Source organism: Marmota flaviventris, chromosome 1, assembly GCF_047511675.1.
Source record: "Marmota flaviventris isolate mMarFla1 chromosome 1, mMarFla1.hap1, whole genome shotgun sequence".
Classification (NCBI taxonomy): Eukaryota; Metazoa; Chordata; class Mammalia; order Rodentia; family Sciuridae; genus Marmota; species Marmota flaviventris.
In genome coordinates this window covers 216,799,194-216,819,782 of record NC_092498.1, presented here as the reverse complement: position 1 = coordinate 216,819,782, position 20,589 = coordinate 216,799,194, and the positions used below count along the sequence as shown (strand labels likewise).

The 20,589-nt window shown below is 54.4% G+C and overlaps 2 protein-coding genes across 6 annotated transcripts; one reads left to right on the top strand and one right to left on the bottom strand.

Annotated features, from left to right (window-relative positions):
* Positions 1–1,243: 1,243 nt before the first annotated feature.
* Positions 1,244–14,797, bottom strand: Slc25a23 (solute carrier family 25 member 23). Of its 2 annotated transcripts, XM_027952684.2 has the most exons (11): positions 14,447–14,797; positions 13,259–13,385; positions 12,605–12,692; positions 12,117–12,228; positions 10,980–11,138; positions 10,742–10,894; positions 10,409–10,516; positions 9,222–9,389; positions 4,441–4,591; positions 3,175–3,355; positions 1,244–2,803 (listed from the first exon to the last, which is right to left on the bottom strand). In XM_027952684.2, exons 1-11 carry the CDS (start codon positions 14,600–14,602, stop codon positions 2,635–2,637), a joined length of 1,572 nt encoding a protein of 523 aa, XP_027808485.1. In that variant the 5' UTR covers positions 14,603–14,797; the 3' UTR covers positions 1,244–2,634. The 2 variants fall into 2 exon arrangements, with proteins under 2 accessions (XP_027808485.1, XP_071459577.1); XM_071603476.1 differs by having other exon boundaries at positions 2,710–3,355.
* Positions 14,798–14,883: 86 nt separating this feature from the next.
* On the top strand, positions 14,884–20,554 carry Crb3 (crumbs cell polarity complex component 3). 4 transcript variants are annotated; one of them, XM_071603485.1, is made up of 7 exons: positions 14,884–15,519; positions 16,905–17,441; positions 17,535–17,724; positions 18,172–18,346; positions 19,127–19,197; positions 19,638–19,781; positions 20,118–20,554. In XM_071603485.1, the coding sequence occupies exons 4-7, from the start codon at positions 18,265–18,267 to the stop codon at positions 20,187–20,189; spliced, it is 369 nt and encodes a 122-aa protein (XP_071459586.1). In that variant the 5' UTR covers positions 14,884–15,519; positions 16,905–17,441; positions 17,535–17,724; positions 18,172–18,264; the 3' UTR covers positions 20,190–20,554. The 4 variants fall into 4 exon arrangements, with proteins under 4 accessions (XP_071459586.1, XP_071459587.1, XP_071459589.1 ...); XM_071603488.1 differs by lacking the exon at positions 14,884–15,519 and having other exon boundaries at positions 17,276–17,295; positions 17,387–17,441; XM_071603486.1 differs by lacking the exon at positions 14,884–15,519 and having other exon boundaries at positions 16,292–17,441.
* Positions 20,555–20,589: the final 35 nt, after the last annotated feature.

Genomic DNA, 20,589 nt, shown 5'->3' with positions numbered 1-20,589 from the left:
AAAAGAGGGTCTTTGTAGATGTAATCAAGATAAAGTGAGTTCAGGGCGGGGGGCTCCAATCTAGTGACAGCATCATTACAAGAAGAGGAGAATTTAGACACAGAAACGCAGACATGAGGGAGAGGGCCACGGGAGGGCAGGCAAGTCTGGGAGTGATACCTCCCTAAGCCAAGGAGCAGCACCAAGGACTGCAGTCTGCCAGAAAACTGTGGGGAGAATGTCCCCAGCCAAGGTCTTGCTTTCAGACTCCCAGCCTCCTGAATTGTCACAGATGAATTTCTGTTTTATTCACAGTAGCCAAATGGTAGGGGGTCCATTGATGGATGAAGGGATACATACTGTGTGGTCCACTCACACAGCTGAGTAGTATTCAGCCAGAAAAAGGAAGGGGTTCTGAAATACGTTACTTTGTGATTGACCTTGAGGACACTGTGCTCAGGGAAATGAGCCGGACACAGAAGGCCACATCACGCACACTGCAGGATCCACCCACAGGAGGACCCTGGAGTTGAGATCCAGGGAGAACAGGGAGTTGGGGAGAGGCTAGAAGTTAGTGTTGAAGGAGCGAGAGCTTCAGTTTGGGGAGATGGGAAGTTCTGGAAATGCATGGTGGGGACATCTGCAGAGCATCCTGAGAGCACTTAATGCCACTGGATTGTGAACTTAAACTTGGTAAATAGAGAAAGTTTTATTTTTAAAGTTATTATTATTATTATTTTGGTACTAGGGATTGAATCCAGGGGCATTTAGCCACTGAATCACATCCCCAGCCCTTTTTATATTTTGAGACAGGGTCTTGCTAAGTTGCCTAGGGCCTCACTAAGTTTCTGAGGCTAGCTTTAAACTTGGGATCCTCCTGCCTCAGCTTCCTAAGCCACTGGGATTACAGGCATGTGCCCCTGCACCTGGCAAGATGGTACGTTTTATGTCATGTATATTTTATCACAATAAACATGTTTTAACAAATTTTATTTTTTAAACCACTTGGTTTGTGGTAATATGACAGAAAACGAATGCACATGTAGAATCAAAAAAGAAAACAGAAAAATAGAAGAGGCCATGAGGTAGACTCCCTCCTGCTACTGCTTCACAGACAGAGGTAGAAACCGAGGCTCGAGACGGAGTCACTGCCCGTCCCTTGGAGCTGTGTGTGTGCATGAGATGAGAAACAGTCCCATGTCCCTTCCCTCTGGGTAGATGGGGTCCCAAATCCACCCACCTCTTTTCAGAAAAGAAAATACAATGAAAGAGCTTAGAAAATTTATTCCTTTTGTTCTTTTCCTTTGAAATAACACACAGGCAGGGAGGGGGCAAGTGTCGGTGGAGGGAGGTGGAAGCCGGGAGGGATGGTCCTCTAGGCCCCAACATCCCAGTCCTCTTTCACCGTCCCTTAATGGGGTTCCCCAAGCACTGGGTAGCAGTGGAGAGAGGGGCCCCATCATCCTAAGCTCAGAATCCAACAATAAAGTGCAGGAGGTCTGGGGAAGGGGGAGTTGGGGGCTTGGGTTTGGGGGTGGGGGGTTTGCTCCTCTCTCTGATAGAAAAATAGACCTGGAGTGAGTTTGGGGGTTTGGGTTTTTTGTTTGGTTTTGTATAATTGGATGCTCGAGTGTAGGGAAGGGTGGTCGATGAGGATTTGTTCCTGGCTCGCAAATCTTTGAAGCCCTGGAAGGGCTGGCAGTGCTAGGATGGGGGATCCTCTGAAAGTCTCTGGTCTCAGACTGCCTGTTTGCCAGCCCCTAAGAACAAGAGGCTGGGCCCTCCAGAGGGACTTAGGCTCCGGGGTTATGAGCTGATCAGGTGGGAGGGGGGAGATGCTGCAGGGTGGGGGTGGGGTGGTCTGAGGGAGCAATAGCCCCACAGGGCCAAGAGGGGTGTCCATGCTGGGTGGGGGGTCAAGCATCCATGCAGTCACAGGAGACACATCTCCTCTCTTGCCGCCTGGCCATGAGCTACATGAAGACATGGGACAGAGCCCCTGGGTTCTCTGGAGCTGGCAGCTGGGCCTCCCCAGGTCTCCCTGGTCTGTGTGATCCTGAGCCATGGTAAGCTGCAGTGTGTCTCTGGGATGGGGACATGTGGGATCACGGTGCGGTGATTGGCCTTTTGGGATCTAGACTGGGGGTCTGAGCATTTGGGAGGTAAGGGTCCAGGCGTGGGATCCAGTGCTGGCAGGACTGGGTGTGGGGACTGTCTGGAATCTGGACTCCAGCAGCTGCACCTGCCAGGACCTGCTTGCTGTGCTGTTGTGCCCACATTTGTGGTTTTAGGAGCCAGAATCCAGTGGGTTGGGACTTGGGAATCCAAGATCCAGTGGTAAGGGGCAGAGGGCACAGTGCTTGAAATGTAGGGGTCCAGCCGTCGAAGCAGAAGGATCTGGGACCCAGTGTCAAGGTAAAGGAATCAGAATCCAGTGGCTGGGGTGAGGGGATCTGGGTCCAGTGGGGGGGGCCCAGGATCCAGGCATTGCACTGTCAGGATCCGGTGGCTGAGGTTTCTTGACATCCAGAATCCAGCGGCTGAGCTTGGAGACGGGGCTTGAGGCATGGCGATCTGTGATTCGCCAGTGGGGTTGGGGATCTGGGACCCAGTGCTACACAAGGACACTGGATCTGGTACCTGAGGGAGCTGGGGTCAGGGTGATGAGGTATAGGGATGTACATTCCTGTGATTGGGGATTGGGATCCATTCACCACGTTGTGGGGGATCTAGTGATTTCAGACGTGGAGGTCCAGGACCCAGTGGGTGGGGCAGAGAAACATAGGATCCACTTTTGGAGCGTAGGAATGCAGGATCTAGGGGTCTGGGAAGGAGGGGATGAAGGGCTGAGGTGTTGATCATTCTGGATCTTGTGGTTCAGGTATTAGATTTAGGTTGCTGAAGTGTGGGATCCAGCAGTTGGGGTACAGGGATCTGAGATCTAGAGTTGGAGTATTGGGATCCAGGGTCAAAGTGTGGGGACCCTGTGATTCAGTGATTGGGGTCTGGGGGTTGAGGATCCAGGATTCGGGTACTGGGATCCTGTGGCTGGTGTGTAGGGATCAGTGGTTTAGGCAGGGGAACTAGGATCCGTTGATTGGGCCACTGGTCTCCTGTGGCCAAGGACATCAATCTGGGGGACATCATGACTGGGGTGACGGATCTTGGGGGAGGGATGGGCTCTGGGTCCCTCACCTGGACGTGACCCCCAGGGCCTGCTTCATGTTCTCGTAGACCACATAGGAGATGCTCACAGCTGGAATGACCTTCATGAAGTTGGGGGCAATGCCCCGGTAGAGGCCCCACACTCCCTCCTGGGACAGGATGTGGCGGAGCAGACTCATCATGGAGAGCTGCGGGGAGCCCTCGATGGAGGCTGGGAGGGGGTGGGGGACCAGGTGAGGCTGAAGCTCCTCCTTCCCTTCTCCCTTTTACCCCTCAGGGCTGGGCCAGGTGGTCACTGCCACAGGAAGGAGAGGCTAGACTAGAAGTTGGACCTACCACTGAATCAGGACTTTTTAGTGCCCCCCACAGTGCTGGGAGGGAACCAGGGCGTTGTGCATGCTAGGCAAGCACTCTCCCACTGAGCAACGCCCTGGCCAGAGTCAGGACTTCTATGGTACTTGAAACTGGCTGTCAATCTTGAGGGCCCCAATTTGGGGATAAATTGAAATGGAGTGGGTGTGCAGTATGTGTGGTGGGAGGAGCTAGAAATGCCCTAGTCCTGGAACTCAACGCCCTTCTCTTCTGGCTAACTCCTAGTCATCTTCCCAACCTCTATTCCAAAGCCAGCTCTTAAGGGGGCCCTCCCTGGCACCCCAGTCCAAGTCAGGATCCTCTTCCTCCCCTTATTCAACCCTTAACCAAAGGTTAATTATGGAATGATTTATTTAGCATCTTTCTTCCTCTCCAGCCTGAACTCCATGAAGGTGGGGACCATGTCTGTCTCATTCACTCATACCTCCCTGGTATCACAAAATACAATTGCTAAAATTCCCAAGGAAATTCTTAAAACAGATTCAGGGACGGGGAAAAGAATCCATAAAAGAAAATTTCAGAGAAAAACAACAACCAGCCTGATCCTGAATTTCCTTAACCCAGGTTCTTAGCCTCTCCCCAACCTGGCCTTGCTATAACTGAGCCTTGCAAATAGGAGCTCAAGTTACCAGCCCAGAAAGGCTCCACAATGGCCAGTAGCAGCCTCTGGCTACCATTGCTAGGGAGCTTTGCCAGGACTCTTGCATCTGTTCTGCTAGTTAATCCTCAGTTTCTTGTGGATAAAGGACTCCCCTTTCAAAGTCACCAGTGAGTAAACTGAGGCCCAGAGAAGGGGCAGGACTTATCAAGGCCATTCAAATCCAGGAGGACTCCAGCCTAGGACTCCACCTGTGAGGAGCTGGGGAAGAGAAGGTGGACCCCAGCTGGCCACTCCCCTGCTCCATCCTCCCACCCAGGCCTCACCTTGGGCCTGCATGCGGGTCCGGACCAGGGCCAGGGGATAACTGGCTATCTGGCCACAGGTGCTGGAGATGGTACCGCAGGCCAGGAGCACAAGGATCCCTGGGTTTGCCGATTCCTGGCTATATTGCTGGAGCCAGTGGTTCTTCAGGGTCTGGAGTAGAGAAAGGAGTAGGGTGGGTTGGGAGGAGCAGAGACCAGGACCCTGGTTCCACAGACCTGGTGGCCAGCTTGGTATCCCCTGGCAGCTGGTGCCAGCTGAGTGCACAGTGCATCCTGGGCTCTGCAGGCACTTGAGCTGCATGCCTTCACTTAACCCCCACTGAGACCCTCTGTGACAAGGAATCAGAGTCCCTGTGCTCTGCATGCACTGGTCCCTGGAACCTGTGCATCCGTTATCTTCCGTGACACACAGGGCTTTGCTAAATTAAGGCCAAGGATTTTGAGATAGGAAATATCCTGGCTTTCCTGTCTGGGTTCACTATCATCCTTATCAAGAGTCAAAAGGTGGGGTGGGTGTAGCTAGGCTCTGGGTTCCATTCTCAGCACCGACTAACAAACAACAAACAAAGAAAACCAGAGTCAAAAAAGGAGACGTGAAGCTGGGTGTGGCACACACCTATAATCCCATATACTTAGGCCTGAGGCGGGACAGACATCCCAAGTGTGAGGTCAGCAACTAAGGCCTTGTCTCAGAATTTAAAAAGGGTGGGGGTGCGGTAGTTAGGGAGCACTTGCCCAGCATACACAAGGTCCAGGGTTCTACTCCCAGTTAAAAAAAAAAAAAAAAAAAAAAGAGATAATGAAAACAAAAGCGGAGACTGGTTGGTGGATGAGAAGATTCTACAATTCCTCTGAATGTGGAGGGAGGGGCCGCATGAGCCGCGGGAATCATGGAAAGTTGCAAAAGGCAGAGAAACGATTCTTCACAGCCTCTGAAAAGGAGGCAGCCACATTTCATAAAGCCCAGCAGGACTCACATTTTGAACTTCTGACCTTCCTAATTGTAAGATAATAAATTTGTGTTGTTTTAAGCCACTAGGTTTGTGGCAGTTTGTTTTAGCCACAGGAAATGAATATGAACCGAGCACACCCTCCAAGGTGGGTGTCCGTGGCCTCCTCTGTGGTGTCCCTCCCTTCTCCTTTATTGCTTTGGTTCAAACCTCCTGAGGGCTGCCTGCCAGCACCCATGGAGCTGCCCCAGGACCTTCTCTGCACCCATATCAGGATGCTCTGAGCACTAGGAACCGGAGGCAAGTGCAGGGAACCTGCACCCCCAGAAGCAGCCATCAAAGCTCTGGCTGGGCGTATTAGTGCTCCAGCCCCCACCCTTCTGTGGGGCATGTTCTGGCTCTTCAGCCAGAGGACCCCAGAGGGACTGAGCTGTGCTTGCCAAGAGTGGCAACTTGCTTGGTAACACACCATTATGAGCTGTGAACCCCCACCCCCAGGATATGTGCCTATCTTTTTTTTTTTTTTTTCTTCCTGCAATACTGGGGATGGAATCCGGGGCCACACAGACCATGCAAGCACTGGCCCCTGAGCTACACACCAGCCCTTGTCATTTTACTTTAAGACAAGGTCTTGCTAAGTTGCTGAGGCTGCTCTAGCACTTGCAATCCTCCTGCCTCAGCCTCCCAAGTAGCTGGGATGACAGGCAGGTATCACTGCACCTGGCTGTGTTGGCATCTTAGGACATGGTCTTTGCAAATGTAACTGGCAAAGATGAGTAGGGTGAACTCTCAGTGCAGTAAAAAGAGACTGCAGAGACACCCAAGTTAGAGAAAGCCAGTGACAGGAGGCAGAGGCTAACGTCAAGGAATGCTGCTGGGCTCCTGGAACCCCAGCTGCTTGGGAGGCTGAGGCGGGAGCATTGCTTGAGCTCAGGAGTTTGAGGCACTTGGGGTGACACAGCGTGACCTTGGGACTGGTGTCAAAAGACAGACAAAAACAAAAGGAATGCCAGCAGTGGTAAGGAGCAGACGCTGGAGGCGGTACTGGGACTCCCTCCGACAGGTCTCAGGGGAGTATGGCTCTGGACACTCGAATTTGGGCTTCTGACCTCCAGAGCTGGGAGCCTGTCCCTTCTGACTGCTGTAACTAGCCAGCTGGGGATACTTTGTTGCAGCAGCCCTGGGAAATAGACATACATGCTTTATCCCCCTGCCTTTCCTTCTCACCACCCTGCCCTCACATCCCTGTCTCTGCAGCTGCTCCCAGAGCTCCAGTGAAGACAATTAATCCTACTATCTGCATTTTGTAGAGGAGAAACTTAAGGCTCAGGGAAGTTACTTGCTCCAAGCTACAAAAACAAGGTAAGACTCAACATTCAGAGCCAGCGACTCCAGAACTGTGTGTTTAGTCTTTAGGTGGCTAATCCCTTCTGAAGCTGCTGCCAAAGCCTCTGTATCTTTTTTTTGGGTGGGGGTGGGGGTGGGACGGTGAGAGGAGGGTTCCTGGGGATTAAAACCAGGGCCTGGTGCCTGCTAGTCAGCCACTCCCTCACTTCCCTGCCAAGGACTTTGTTAGGATAAGACCTTTTGTGCCTTGTCACTAGGGTGGCTTGTAGGTTTCATTTCCTGTGTCAGCTTTAATTCATTGGTAAATGTCTGCCTGGAACCAGAGGTGTTCTGAGGGGGACTCAATGCTGGGATAGATTAGTCATGTCTGGTCCAGGTGTAGATTAGAAAACACAGGCAAGTGTTTACTGTCTTTGCAAATAAATTAATTAAATCAAAAATAATATGTAGCTATTTTATTTGTTTTGTATTGAGGCGGGAGTCTCACAGGATTTTATGTTGCCTAGGGTGGTCTCCAACTCTGGGCTGAAGTAATCATCCTACTCCTGCCTCCTTCACCAGGCCCGCCTTTGCCATTTTAATAGTCTTCTTAAGGTTCAGACCCTAATTTGTCAAATAGATGTTAACTGAGTTATTAAGAGCTGTTCTGGAGCTGGGGTACAGCTCAGTGGTAGAGCACTTCCCGAGCATGTGCAAGGCCCTGGGTTCCATCCCCAGCACAGGGGTGGGGGCAAAGTGGGAGAAGAGCTGTTGTGTTGAAGAGGTTCTAAAATAATTGTTCCATCACTTTACTGCAGGACTCGTCAGAGCCTTTAAGGACTAACATAGACTTTGAAACTCCAAGAGGGCACAGGGCTTCTTAAGCTTCTTAGCCACGTGAACTCCCTTTTTTGGGAGAAAAATGTATTAAACAGGGTCAGATCCCATTTCTGCTCACAAACCTCCATGGTTTCCCATTGCACTTAGGAAAAACCCAAACCCTCACCATGGAGTCCTGCTGACCTTTCTGACCTCACCTTCTGATCTGCCCAGTTCCCTGGGCTGATCAAGACGGGGGCCCTCTAGCAGGCCAAGTTGGTCCCTGCTTTGTCTTGCTGGGCCCCTGCTGCGCTCCCACTTCTTGCTGATGTCATGTCACTGGGCTCCAGTGCCACCAGCCCAGAGGTGTCCCCCCACCTCCAGCCCACCACTGCCTATGATGGCAAACCCTGTCCTCCAACTTCTGGGAGCTTCTGGGAGCTGAGACTCTTATTTGTGGGGTGATGGGCTTCTGGGTTCACTGGGATGAGTGTCCCAGGAGGGCAGGGGTTATGGAGGGCTCGTTCTGCACCCTGTGGCGGCGAGCACCCAGGCCAGGCGCACGGCAGGTGCTCACTGGACAGAGGCTGTGGACGTGTGAAGGGACAGAGGAACGAGTGGAGGTCTGAACACACGGTGTGTGAACAGGGCCTGTCTCCTTCCCCTGTCCTGATGCTGGGAACTGGGGAACGTGGGTATGTATGGCAGGAACAGACTCAGACCAGGAAGGATGATGTAGTTTGTGGGATTCAGTGCAAAACAAAAACAGGGTCTTTAAAAAAAAAAAAATCATTGAGAATTTCAAGATGACCTAAGCAGAGAATTGCTCAAGTGTGGGCACCTCTGAGCCAGGACCCTTGGTGACTGCTCCCACACTCAGGGAGCTGGCCTGTCTTGGATAGAAAGGTTTGAGGAGGCCAGGCACCAGGCACTGTGGTGCACACCTGTCATCCCAGCAACTTGGGAGGCTGAGGCAGGAGGATCACGAGTTCAAAGCCAGCCTCGGCAACTTAGTGAGGCCCTAAGCATCTTAGCAAGATCCTGTCTCAAAATAAAAACATAAAAAGGGCTGGGGATGTGGCTCAGTGGTTAAGCGGCCCTGGGCTCAATCCCCAGCACCAAAACCAAACAAACATACAAGCAAACAAAAACTGGGAGGATTCCGGGGGATCTACAGCTGTCCTGATTGGAGGACTCGATGACCCCAGGAGGAGGCTAAAGCAACACATGAGACCCACAAGGAGAGACAGCAAAAACTCCCCACTCCCGCGTCCCTTGATGAAGGGCCCAAGGTGCTGGTTGCGGGGCTTGGTTTCTCTAGTGACGGTAGATGCTGAGATGCGCAGGCCCTGAAGAATTCATCAGCCTAGGAACAGAGCCTGGGGCTGGTCCATGCTTTGGGGAGATGTACACCTTGGAGGCTCATCTTTGCCTGCTCTCAGGATTCTTGTGAGCTAGAGTGGTCCCCAACTCCCAGGTGACCACAGAGGGCTGAACTGTAAGTCAAACTTTCTTGCAGCAGTTCATGGCCAGATGGGGAGTCCAGCACATGGAGGGGTTCCCCAGGGTTCCACACCCATGGTGCTCCTCACCCCATGATTGTCCTTCTCTAGATCGGGGAGGTTGACTGAAGGGTGTCCTGTGGGCAAATCACAGAGGGCAGAAGGGGCGGGGGCTGCCACAGACCTCATAGACGGCCAGATCGATGCCCGCGTAGGGAATGATGCCCAACACGTTGGGCAGGTAGCCTCGGTAGAAGGCGCGGGGCCCTTCTTGCTCCAGGATCCGCAGTGCACAGTCCAGCAGCCCCTTGTACTGACCAGTCCGGCGCAGGGTCAGCCGTGTTTTCAGCACCTGGGAAAACTCAGTTATCCCTGGAAAAGCTGGTCCCCATCCCCTGCCCAAGTTGTCACATCCAGGAATGAAGACCTAGAAACAGTACTCCCAGAAGCAGATCCACCAACTAGAGTGACCTGTGGCAGCCACCATTGACTGTCCCCCAACATCTAGTTCCCTTCTTCCCGAATAACAGAAAGATAACTTTGGCAAGCACATAACCACTAGAGATAAAAACTACACTTCCTGCCTTCCTTAGTGGCCACATTACCAGGTCCTACACCATGAAACAGAAGGAAAAAGGGGCTGGGTTATGGCTCAGTGGTAGAGTGCTTGCCTGGCACGTGTGAAGCACTGGGTTCGATCCTCAGCACCACATACAAATAAATAAATAAAACAAAGGCATTGTGTCCATCTACAACTTAAAAAAAAGAAAGAAAGAAAAATAGAAGTAAAAAGAGCTAAGAGCTATGCATAACTTTCAGAGGATGGTGTTCCCTTCTTTGTGGCTTAGTCCTTCTTTTCTGGAACTGAAATGTATGAGCAGAGCACAAGCAGCCATGTTGATCCATGAGGTGAGTGCTATCTGCCATGTTAGTGGAACAACAAGGTAGACAGAAGGACCTGGGTCTCTATTGCTCTGAAGCCACCCTTCCAGGCCTGACCTATCATCTCAAGACTTCATTCATGTTGTTTGAATTTCCCGCCATTTTCAGAATCTTAATGATATACAACCTGAAACCTGAAATGATTTATCTCAAAGTAGCGATGCTTAGAAAGGATACTCCCTGTGAACAAGCATTCTGTCCTCGGCGAGGCATAGCCCTAAATGGCTGAATGCCTGCCTACTGTCCAGTCTAACCAGCGCCATGGTCCTAGACGTTATGGCTGAGACTGTAGCACCTAGGTAAGCCAGGCAAGTGATGGTGTTGCTCTCAGGAGCCGGGGTCCCTAACCAGGGAGCGGCAGTTACCATCCCCGTGCATGGTGTGGAGTGAGGAGGGAAATCGCCATGACTCTCCTCCCAGAGACCTCACCTCCATGGGGTAGATGATGGTCTGGGCTGTGGCACCAGCCAGGGAGCCAGCCACGAAGCGCTCCTGCACCTGCAGTGTCTCCTGCCGTCCCCGGATGGCGTGCTTGATCTGACGGAGGCAGACACGGGGGGCAGACGCTCAGGGGTGGGGCCTTTCATGAGCTCTACTGTCCCCTGGCTTCCACAGAACTGGACTGCTGTGGGCATTGTGCAGGGACAAACGTCTATTTCTGGGGGCCCCAACCATCCCCCACTCACAGGCCAACCCGCAGGTCCTCATATTTACCCCAGGCTTCCCCATGCCAAGCACACCCTTCCCTACACCTGCCCTCACCTGCTCATAGGCCATGAACTTGATGGCTGACTCAGGGGCGATCTTGAGTACATTGATACCATTACCACGCCACAGGGAGAGGATGCCCCCCTCTTGGATCATGCTCCGTAGACCCCCAAGGATGTTCAGTCTGTTGGTCTTTGAGGCATGAACCTGAGCAGGGAGAAATGGCAGCCTTGTGATTCCCTCCTAGGTCCTGGGCCTGGGGGAGCAGGCAAGTCCCTCTGGGGCCCCTCACCTGCATGAAGACCTTGAGGCGGTCCAGAGGAGCTGTGCCTGTCCGCGACACAGCGCCTGCCACTGCACCAGCCACCAGCTGCTTCCACCACATGCCCGTCAGCTTCTCCTGCTTTGAGAACTCATCTGGCACTGTCAGGCATTCGCCGATGTCCAGGACCTGAGGACATCGGCGAGGTGTCACGTCATGATGGCATGTTATAGTGGAGGTAGGGAGAAGCAATTCAGTCCTTGGTTGGGGAGTCTCCTCCACGAATCCCAGGACACCCCAGGGAGCCCATCAATGGATCTTGCTTGGAATGCACAGAAGAACACTCTTGGATCCCACCAGGTGCCATCAAAACCCCCAAGCCAGTGGCTACAGGATCTACTGAATCCCGCCTAAGGAGCCATCAGATTCCACCAAAGGACCCACAAAATTCCACAGGAAGTTTGTCCAGTTCCCATCAAACGATCCCATCCAAGCATTTGCCACATAAAGATCTCCAGAGCTATCAGATCCCACTAAAGGTCTCCTTAAAGGGCCTCCCATGGAAAGATTCCAGAAGATTCCTCTAGTAATACACAATATCCTACCAGGAACTTCTCCTGTGAAGACCTCAGCAGATCCCTCCGGTGCCTCATAAGATCTGAGATCTCCACAGGAACTGTCCCCCAGAAGTCATCGTCCCTTTAGAGCTCACTGATAGAAGTGATTACTTCCTACTTCCTTCCAGTGGACCCCACTGGACCCCCCCACCCAAAGCCATTGGCTTTCTAACTTTTCAGGTCAGTAGCAGAATCCATTATTCAGGCAGAGAGAATCTGGCAGAAAGGGAGCTGTGTGGGTTGAGGGTGGGAGGCTGGAACCCCATCTGGTGAGTTCTTTCTTCCTTTAGCCTCCAACCCTTCCGTCTGCTCCTGGAGGCCCCTGATTGAAGCCCAAGTAAGTCTGAAGGGCTTTGATCAGACAGCAGAGACACCCCAGGCTGCTGGACCCCAAATGAAGGAAGAAAGGAACACAGCTTCACCCCCCAGCTGCTTCCAGTTCCTTCTCCATCTCACAAGTCCTGGCTCAGCCCTTCCAAGCCCCAAGAAGCCTCAGCAAGCCCACCAGGGAGGAGGTGCAGCTCCCCGGCTGACACAGCCCCCATCTCACCGTGGAATGCTTCCAGAAATAGAGCACGTCCTCCACGTTTTCCAGAGAATGCAACAGAAAGTGGTCACGCCATTCCTGCCAGTCGATGGTCATGGTGCCGTCACGGTCCATGCTGGAGTTGGGGTGGGGACAATCTCAGTGCCTGGCTCTGAGGAGAGGTGCTGCCAGGTTTTGCAAGTTTGGGGCACACTGAGAGCTTCCCACGCTTCTCGGACTGTTCTAATCACACTCCCGGGTTGTCTGGTGTTGGTCCTCCATACCAAGCCTACTGGGTACTCCCATGATCACCCTTGACTTGCAGAGGGAGAGCCTGAGGCTCAGAGATTCAAGCAACTGGCTCAGGATCTGTCTGACTCCAAAGCCCAACTCAGCTCTACCCTCTCTGGAACTGGGCCTGGGGCCCAGAATATGGAGGTGACTGAGGAGTCCCAGGGGCCTGCGTTTCTGGGATTTCTGGGGCCCAGGATTCTGAACCTCCAGTGACTTACCTGTGTAGGATTTTCTCTGCCTGCTCCAGTGAGATGGAAATGCCCAGAGCTCTAAAACTCTGCTGAATCTCAGAGACATCAATGTGACCTGGAGAGGGCTCAGAGGTTGGAAAGAGCGTGTGTGGGAATCTTGGGGTACCCCAGGACCACGGATCAGGGCAGGCTGGAATGGGGCATGGACTAGCAAGACCAGGAGGTCCAGAAACCCAGGGTGAGGTTTGCACCCAGGGTTGTAGGGACTGCTTGGAGGTGGAATTAGGCAATATTGGGGAGTCCTCTGCTCCATGAGTGAAGGGATCCAGTGGCAATGATGGGGTCCCTACGTCACAAAGGATTAAAAGACAATACTTAGAACAGAACCCACAGATGATGCTTAGTGGGTATCTACCCCATAGGAAACCTAGAAGCAATGTGGGTGAACTTTGTCTCTGAGAAATAGGTACCTAAGGGGAAAAACAGGGGTCCCCACTCAGGAAGGGAAAAAGAAGTGGAATGGGCTGGCTGGGACTCGAACCACCTAGTTGAGGGTGAGGAGAATTCCCCAAAATAGCTGGTGAGTCATCAGGGAGAGGCAGCCCTGCCCCCTCCTTCAGCGCTGCCAGTTCTAACCCCATTGGCCCCATCCCCCTGCCTGCAGCTGCAGACTGGCTTTACCGTCCTGGTTCCGGTCAAGGCTGTGGAACATGAGCAGCAGGCGCTGTTCCCGCTCCTGCAGGTAACGGGTGAATTCCTCCAGGTTGAACCCGCTCTCTGGATCAGTGTCACCCTCAGGGGAGATGCCCTGGCAAAGGGGAAGGGGACAGAAGGGGCTCCATGAGGCTGCTCCCCCATCTGGAGAGGGTACAATGAGCATTATGCCACAGGCACCCTGAGCCCCCAGCACTTGGAGGAGGGGTACAGGGTACATCATCCCCCTCCCTTGATGGGCTCACTTCCCAGCAAGATGCCCAAGACCACAATAGGCATGTGAGGTGCCTGGCATTGTCCAGTTTTCCTGGCAAGCAAACTGAGGCTCTGCAAAGTCAAGAAACTGGTTCAAGGTCACAGAGCTGGGAAGTGGTAACCTTGGGTTCTTGTCTCCAAAGCCTGTTCTGTCTCTTAAAAAAAACCTGTTCACATGGCAGTTTCAGGGGTTCCCTTTAGGAACAGCCCTGGACAATGAGGGGCATGATGGACCCAAGCGAGCTACCGCAGGGTCTCCGTATTACCCATCTGGGAAGTGGGAGTTGGACTAGAGGTCTCAGGGATGCTGTGGAGCTGCTTCAGGGGCATCTGGGAGCTAAAGGTATGAGGGACACCTGCAAGGAAGGGGAGGGAAGGCAAGTTTCTGCCTTGATCCCCAGCTGAGGGTGGCCTCGGACAGGTTGGAGTTCCTGGCTGGGGCAACATGGGGCAATGAGCCAGCCCAGGAAAGGACAGGCAGGGAATGTAAACAGAGGGACTGGCTGGGAGGGCAGTGGGTGCCCTGAGAGTGGGGAGGGTGTGTCCTCTGGATGTGGGAGCAGGCCATGTCTTCTTGGGTTGTGCAAAGGCCAGAGGAGGGTGTGTCACAGTCAGTGGGCAGAAAAGCGCCCAGCTCTATTCCCTGGCAGGCATCCCCCCACCCTCGAGGGTACCCGGAGCTGGCAACCAAATTGCAGGCCTGGGGCCTTGGCGGCCCTGTCTTGCGATCCCGTTAAGCCAGACACGGGTGGGCCGGGGGAAGGGAACCGAGACAGGGGACCTGGAGTCCAGCCACAGGTCGTCAGTCCCCCGCGGCTCCAGCCGCCCCATTCAGAGGCTCGGGTTACTGGGCCGGCAGAGGCCACGGTGCAGCGCGCTAGAAGGGTCCGGCGGGAGTACCTGTTGGGCGCCACGGTCTGGGTCGCCCCCGCCCAGCCTGGCCAGTCCCTGGCGCAACTCGTGCACGTCCACGCGGCCATCCTTGTTACTGTCCAGCTCCTCGAATAGACGACCCCAGCGTTGCTGCCGCTCCGCGTCACCTGCGCCCCCCCGCATGGCTCCTGCCCGGGGGTGGGGGGGAGGGGAGGCCCGGCAGCGGCGGCCTCAGCGGGGGCTTTACGGCTCCCCCTCCCCCCCGAGACCCTGCAGGGCTAGCTCCGCGGCCACTGGCACCGCAGCCTCTGTGCTGCCCGCCGGGCTCTGGCACTTGCTAGAGGTGCTAATTGCTAGCCGTCGCCGCCTGCTCCAGAAGTTGCGTCTCCTCCTCCTACCCGCATGGGAAGGGGGTGGGGTACCGAGGGCGGAGCTGGGGGCGTGGGGAGGGATGTCTAGGATGCTCCGGTTTCGCACAGCCCAAGAGCCCCAAGACTCCTCTGGGAAGAGAGGATAGGTAATTCAGTGTTTTCAGTTTTTGTTTTAGAGTTCCACCTGCTTGCCTCAGTTTACCCTTTTCCCTTCCCTAAAGAGAGCGAGGGAGGGAGACGTTAGGGATTGGGTTTCATAATCTCTTTTCACTTGACCTCCCTCTCCTGCTAATCCTATTCAAGAACTAAAGTTCTCGCTTTTTCCAGACGTACGCAAGAACCCTGAGCCGGCTAAGCTCTTCGTCTGCCCGCCCGCGCATGTCAGATTCCCCACTCAGTTACAGAAACAGAAGATCAAGAGGCGTTGCTCGGTGTTCCTTCATTCTGCCCGCGCGCCTTCTTTCTAGGCCCCACTCAAACAGGGAAACGAAAGATCAACACGCGGCGCGGCTGCACAGTCGCTTTCCTATTGGTCAGAGGCCCTTGAGCTGCGCGGGTCCGTCCTTCCCCGCCCGCCCACCTGGGCGGAGCCTCCAGCTGACCCAGGCTGCCTTAGCTTTTCAGTGCCACCGCCCGCCAGGCAGTCTTAAAGGGGCGGATCCAGACGCCGAGCTGACTGCTCTCTCGTGACCCGCCTGGCGGACATCTGTGTCCTGGGCGCAGATAGGGGTAAGGATTGGGTGGCGGAGCACTGGAGTTGAGACTCTAGCCAGTCGCTCTCGATGCACCTGCCGAGCGTCCCGCCCACTAGTTTCGGGTGCAGTTTCTCGACTCACCATCAGAGGGCCCACTTGACAGATAACAATATAATAATAATAATAATAATAATAATAATAATAATAATAATAATAATAATAATAATAATAAGAAGAAGAAGAAGTCTGGCAGTGCATGGCACATGCCAGACCTTTTACTCACTTCTCTCATCGTCCTCTTCAAGACTCTAGCTTTCCTACTTTACGGATGAGGAAACAGAAGGTTATACTTTCCAGTCCTCATTCCCACTAAAAGGCAAAGCCGGGATTTAAATTGATCTGGGACCCTTAACCATCTTTCTATATGTTAGAAAGGATTAAAAACACAGATGTGGTGGCGCACGCCTGTAATCCCAGCGGCTCAGGAGGCTGAGGCAGGAGGATGGAGAGTTCAAAGCCAGCCTCAGCAAAACCGAGGTGCTAAGCAACTCAGTGAGACCCTGTGTCTAAATAAAATACAAAATAGGGCTGGGGATGTGGCTCAGTAGTCGAGTGCCCCTGAGTTCAATCCCCAGTACCCACAAAAACCAAATAAACAACAACAACCCCCCAAACCCAGACTTGGTGAATTCCTGTAAACCCAGCGATTTGGAGGCTGAGGCAGGAGAATGGCAAGTTCGAGGCCAGCCTGTGCAATTTAGCGAGGCCCTCAGCAACTTATCCAGAGAGACCCTGTGTCAAAAAAAAAAAAATCAGGGCTGAAGTTGTGGCTCAGTGGTGGCGTGCTTGCCTTGCACATATGAGGCCCTGAGTTTAATTCTCAGCACTGCATATAAACAGATAAAATAAAGGTCTATTGAAAACTAAAAATATTTATTTATTTTTAAATCATATCAAATCAAATCAAAAGGACTGATGTATTTCAGTGGTAAAGTGCCGCTGGGTTCAACCCCAGTATATAATCACCATCATCATCCATTTATTGGTCCTGGGGATTAAACTGAGGGTGCTTGACCGCTGAGCTGTATCACCAGTTCCTCCTATTATTTGTTTGTTTGTTTTGAGAAAGCATCTCTCTCTCACTAAGTTGCCCAGGCTGGTCTTGACCAATGATCCTCCTGCCTGAGACTCCTGAATGGCTAGATGAGAGGCCTCAGCCACCACTCCCAGCTAATTCCCTTTTAATCATCACTCTTTACCCCAGAGTCCTCTGGAGGGGTCTTGTGACTATCATCACACTCCATCCAAAGACACAGCTTTGAGGGCTCATTTGCTTCTCGCCCTGCCTCTGCCCAGAAAGCTGTGCTTGAGTACTTCTTGTAGCTTGCAGATGTTTTAATTCATGGGTGTTCCTTACAGGTGCCCTACAATATTTGGGATACAGGTGTTTTCCAGTGGAGATGCCCCAAGTATGTGTTCCCCTGACAGTTGGCCTCAGTACGCTTGAACCTCTGTCCTGAGGGTTCTCCCCACGATGTGCCTCAGTGTTGAGAGTGCCTCAGGTGATTCCAGGTCTTCCCTTGTATACAAGCCTTCTTTATTCAAGGAAATTCGTCACCTCACAGGTATGTTTTGCAGCAGGAGTTCCTCTGTGAATGCACGTACAGCTCCCCACGGTGTGTTTCAGTTAAATATTCCCCTATATGGGTATGTTTCCGTATCAGTGGGTCCCCTGCAGGTGTGTTTTGGACAGTTATCTCCATACCTCTCCACACAGGAATTCCTCATACAAGTGGTGTGCACTTCATAGGTGAGCTATGCATTCTTTTCCAGAGCAGGTGTAGGACACCCAGGAGTGCCGCTGTCTGGTGTTAGTTCTAATGCGCATGTTTCCAACATAGGTATGCTTCCATTCAGCTGTACTCCGAATGGATGAGATTCGACGCAGGTATCTCGGTAAGTATTCTTACAGGTAAACATCCCTGCCCATGTCTCCTACACGGATTTGCTCCCAGCCAGGTGTTTACTACACAGGTGTTTTTTCATTAGGAACTCTCCTAATGAAAAGTGCCGAGTCTACCCAGGCGCGGTGCCTCACTGACCCGTGCCTGCATGCCCCGAGTGTCTCCACACCTGTACGATCCTGGAGATGTGCCAGAAATACCGGTGTCAAGTCCTTACACCTGCGCGCTCGGGCCCTTTCGCTACCCTGCCACGGTGGATTGGATTCCCGTTACAGGTGCGCCGGCGGCGCGGCCCCGCCCCTCTTGACTCCGCCCCCTCTTCTAGGCTCAGGTGCACTGGCCGGAAGTGCCATCCCCTCCCAGGTGAGTGACTAAACTTTCCGGGTCACGTGAGCGGGCGGGGCTGGTAGGGTCGGAGCGAGCGAGCGACCGGCGGACTGACCCAGGGTTCGGGTGAGGGACCGGGACAGGGAACCTGAGTGAGGTCAGAGACGTCCGGCCAGGTAGGGAGGTGGACGCTCAGCAGGCTGCCCCCGCCCCCACCCTTTGCCCTTCCCTCTCCCGGCCCAGGAACGCGGCCCGGGAGTTAATTTTTAATCTCTAAACTCGGCCGCGGGGGCGGGGCGGGATCCCGGGTGTCCTGGCGCTCGTCGCCTCTGCCCTGGGCCTGCGCCTGGGTCCAGCCCCGAACCCCACGCTCCGGCCTCTCCTCTCGTCCCCAGGTGCTGGGTCTCAGGTACCCTCTGCCCAAGATGCGGTAGGAGCGGCGAGCGCGAGAAGCCCGGGCCCGGCGCCGCCAACCCGTCGCCCAGCCCATGGCGACCCCAGCCCTGGGGCTGCTCTTGGCGCTCGGCCTGCCGCTGCTGCCGGCCCTGTTGGGCCGAGCCTGGGGGCAAGGTAGGTACTCGCCCGGGGCGCGGCGTGCGGATTCCCGGGTGTCTCTGCTGAGGGCCGGCTCAAAGTGCTGGGCACCTGGGGCACAGAGAGGGTCCAGAACTGGGAAATGGGCATGGGTTGCTTTGGGGCGGGGTCCAGGGGTCAGGGCTGGGGGAAGAGTTCCTGACTCCTTCCTCGGACAGCGTGGGCTGCTCTACCAGAACTGAGCTCTTGAGGGGGTGGAATTTGTGGGCTGGGGTGCGGGAGGAAGGCGCTTCACCCGAGCAGGTGAAGGAAGGGAGGCGGTGGACCTGAATGTCTGTGGATGGGGTTTTGCCAGGGCCTGGAGGAGGTTGCCTGCGTCGCAGGGTCCTGCTGACATGGCCAGCCTTAGGTGTGGACTCAGCCAGCCACTTCTGCAGTTTCGGAAGCCTGAGGGGGAGGTGTGAGTCAGGAACTCCAGGGCCAGGCAGGACGCCCAAGTCCTTAAGGGCCCAGGGCCCGAGTGGTGGCTGTGGGGGGATGGTCGGGCTTCCGCCAGGATCTATTATCATAGCCCCCAACTCCACACAAACAACTGATGGCTGATTACTCCCTGCTGGGCTCTGCTGAGCTGGGCCTGGCCCGAGGCTCAACCTGCAAGGTCGGGGTGGGGTGGGGGTGGGGGGCCTCTGTAATCTCTCTTCCCGTAAGAGACTTGGGGGAGCAGTTTTAATTGGGGACTGCTGCACTTGTGGGGAGGGGTGCCCCAGGAAGGTGCAGAGGGACTGAGATGGGGATTCATTTATCCTCTCTCCCCAGCCCCCACAGCACTGAACACTTCGGAGAATGGCACTGTCACGCCCTCTGTCCCCAGCCACAGTGGGGGTCTGGTGAGTTGGGGTTTATGTGGAAAGAGGGCAGCTGGGATACTATGTTGGGGTCCCCTGTGTGGCAGGTGGAGGGGACTGCCTCCCCACTCTCTGGTGGCAAATCAAAGTGGCACTGGAGAGACCCAAGTGTGAGACTAGGATAGCAACAGGACAAGGAGGAGACCTAAAGTCCCAGAATAAGGACACCAAGAGTCCTGGCAGGATCCTCATATGACAACCATAAGGAGCCCAGAGCTGGCAGGTGTGGTGGGGGCAGGAGTCCTGGATGTGGCAGGTGGGGGGAGCCTTGAACCCCCAAAGTAGATGAGGATCCTGGAATCCCAGGTGTGTGTGTGTGGGGGGGGCAGGTCTGAGTGTGTAGAGGGGGTTAGGAGCCCCAGATTCAGCTCTTTTGGGGATGATTCAGGTGGGTCACACCTGTCCTCTCCCACTCCCCGTAGTCTCAGGAGGCCATTACTGCTATCATCGTGGTTTTCTCCATCTTGGCTGCCTTGCTCCTGGCCGTGGGGCTGGTGCTATTGGTACGGAAACTTCGGGAGAAGCGGCAGACAGAGGGCACCTACCGGCCCAGCAGCGAGGAGCAGGTGGGTGCCCGCGCGCCACCGCCCCCCAACCTCAAGTTGCCTCCGGAGGAGCGGCTCATCTGAAGGCTGTGAACAGCTGCAGCTGCCCGCTCTGCCCAGGACTGCCCAACACCCCCGCGCACAGAGCAGCCGCCACTGAGACACCAGCTCTGATGACTCCGGGGCACTGGGGGGTGCTGGCCTGGTGGCTGTGCAGCATGCTGCCTCTGCTCGACTCTGCATGCAGCTGGGGGGCCGGGGCGGGGGCCACTCCTGCTTGCTGCACCGTCTTCGTGTTCACTGTGCTGTGTACTGTCCCCTGCAGCAGGCCCAACAACCCCCTATCCTTTCTTTCAGTTCTCTCACGCAGCGGAGGCCCAAGCCCCCCAGGACTCCAAGGAGAAGGTGCGGGGCTGCCTGCCCATCTAGGTCCCTCCCTTCCTCCATCTCGCTTCCTTGCTGTGTGACCTTGGGGAAGGGGTGACCTCTCTAGGCAATGAGACTCACCCAGTACTTGAGAATAGAAGGGAAGAAGGTGCTTCAGAGACTTGGCTCCTGGGGGCAGGGGGTGGGGGGCTGCTCACTTTTTATACATTTATGTAAAATTGGTAGTGAGATGTAATAAAGCTTTTTTGAGTTGGTGGGGACATTAGCCTAGATGGAGAGATGAAGGTAGCCGTGAGTTGTAAGGTTATGGGGATCCTAGGGGCGTGAGGGGGCTTCTTGGAAGAGAGTGGCTTTTAGGTGCACCTAGGAGCCAGAAGGGCTGCCCCTGGAGGGCGGGTGGGGGTAGGTGGGTTTCTGAGCAGAGAGTAGGCCCCCCCATAAA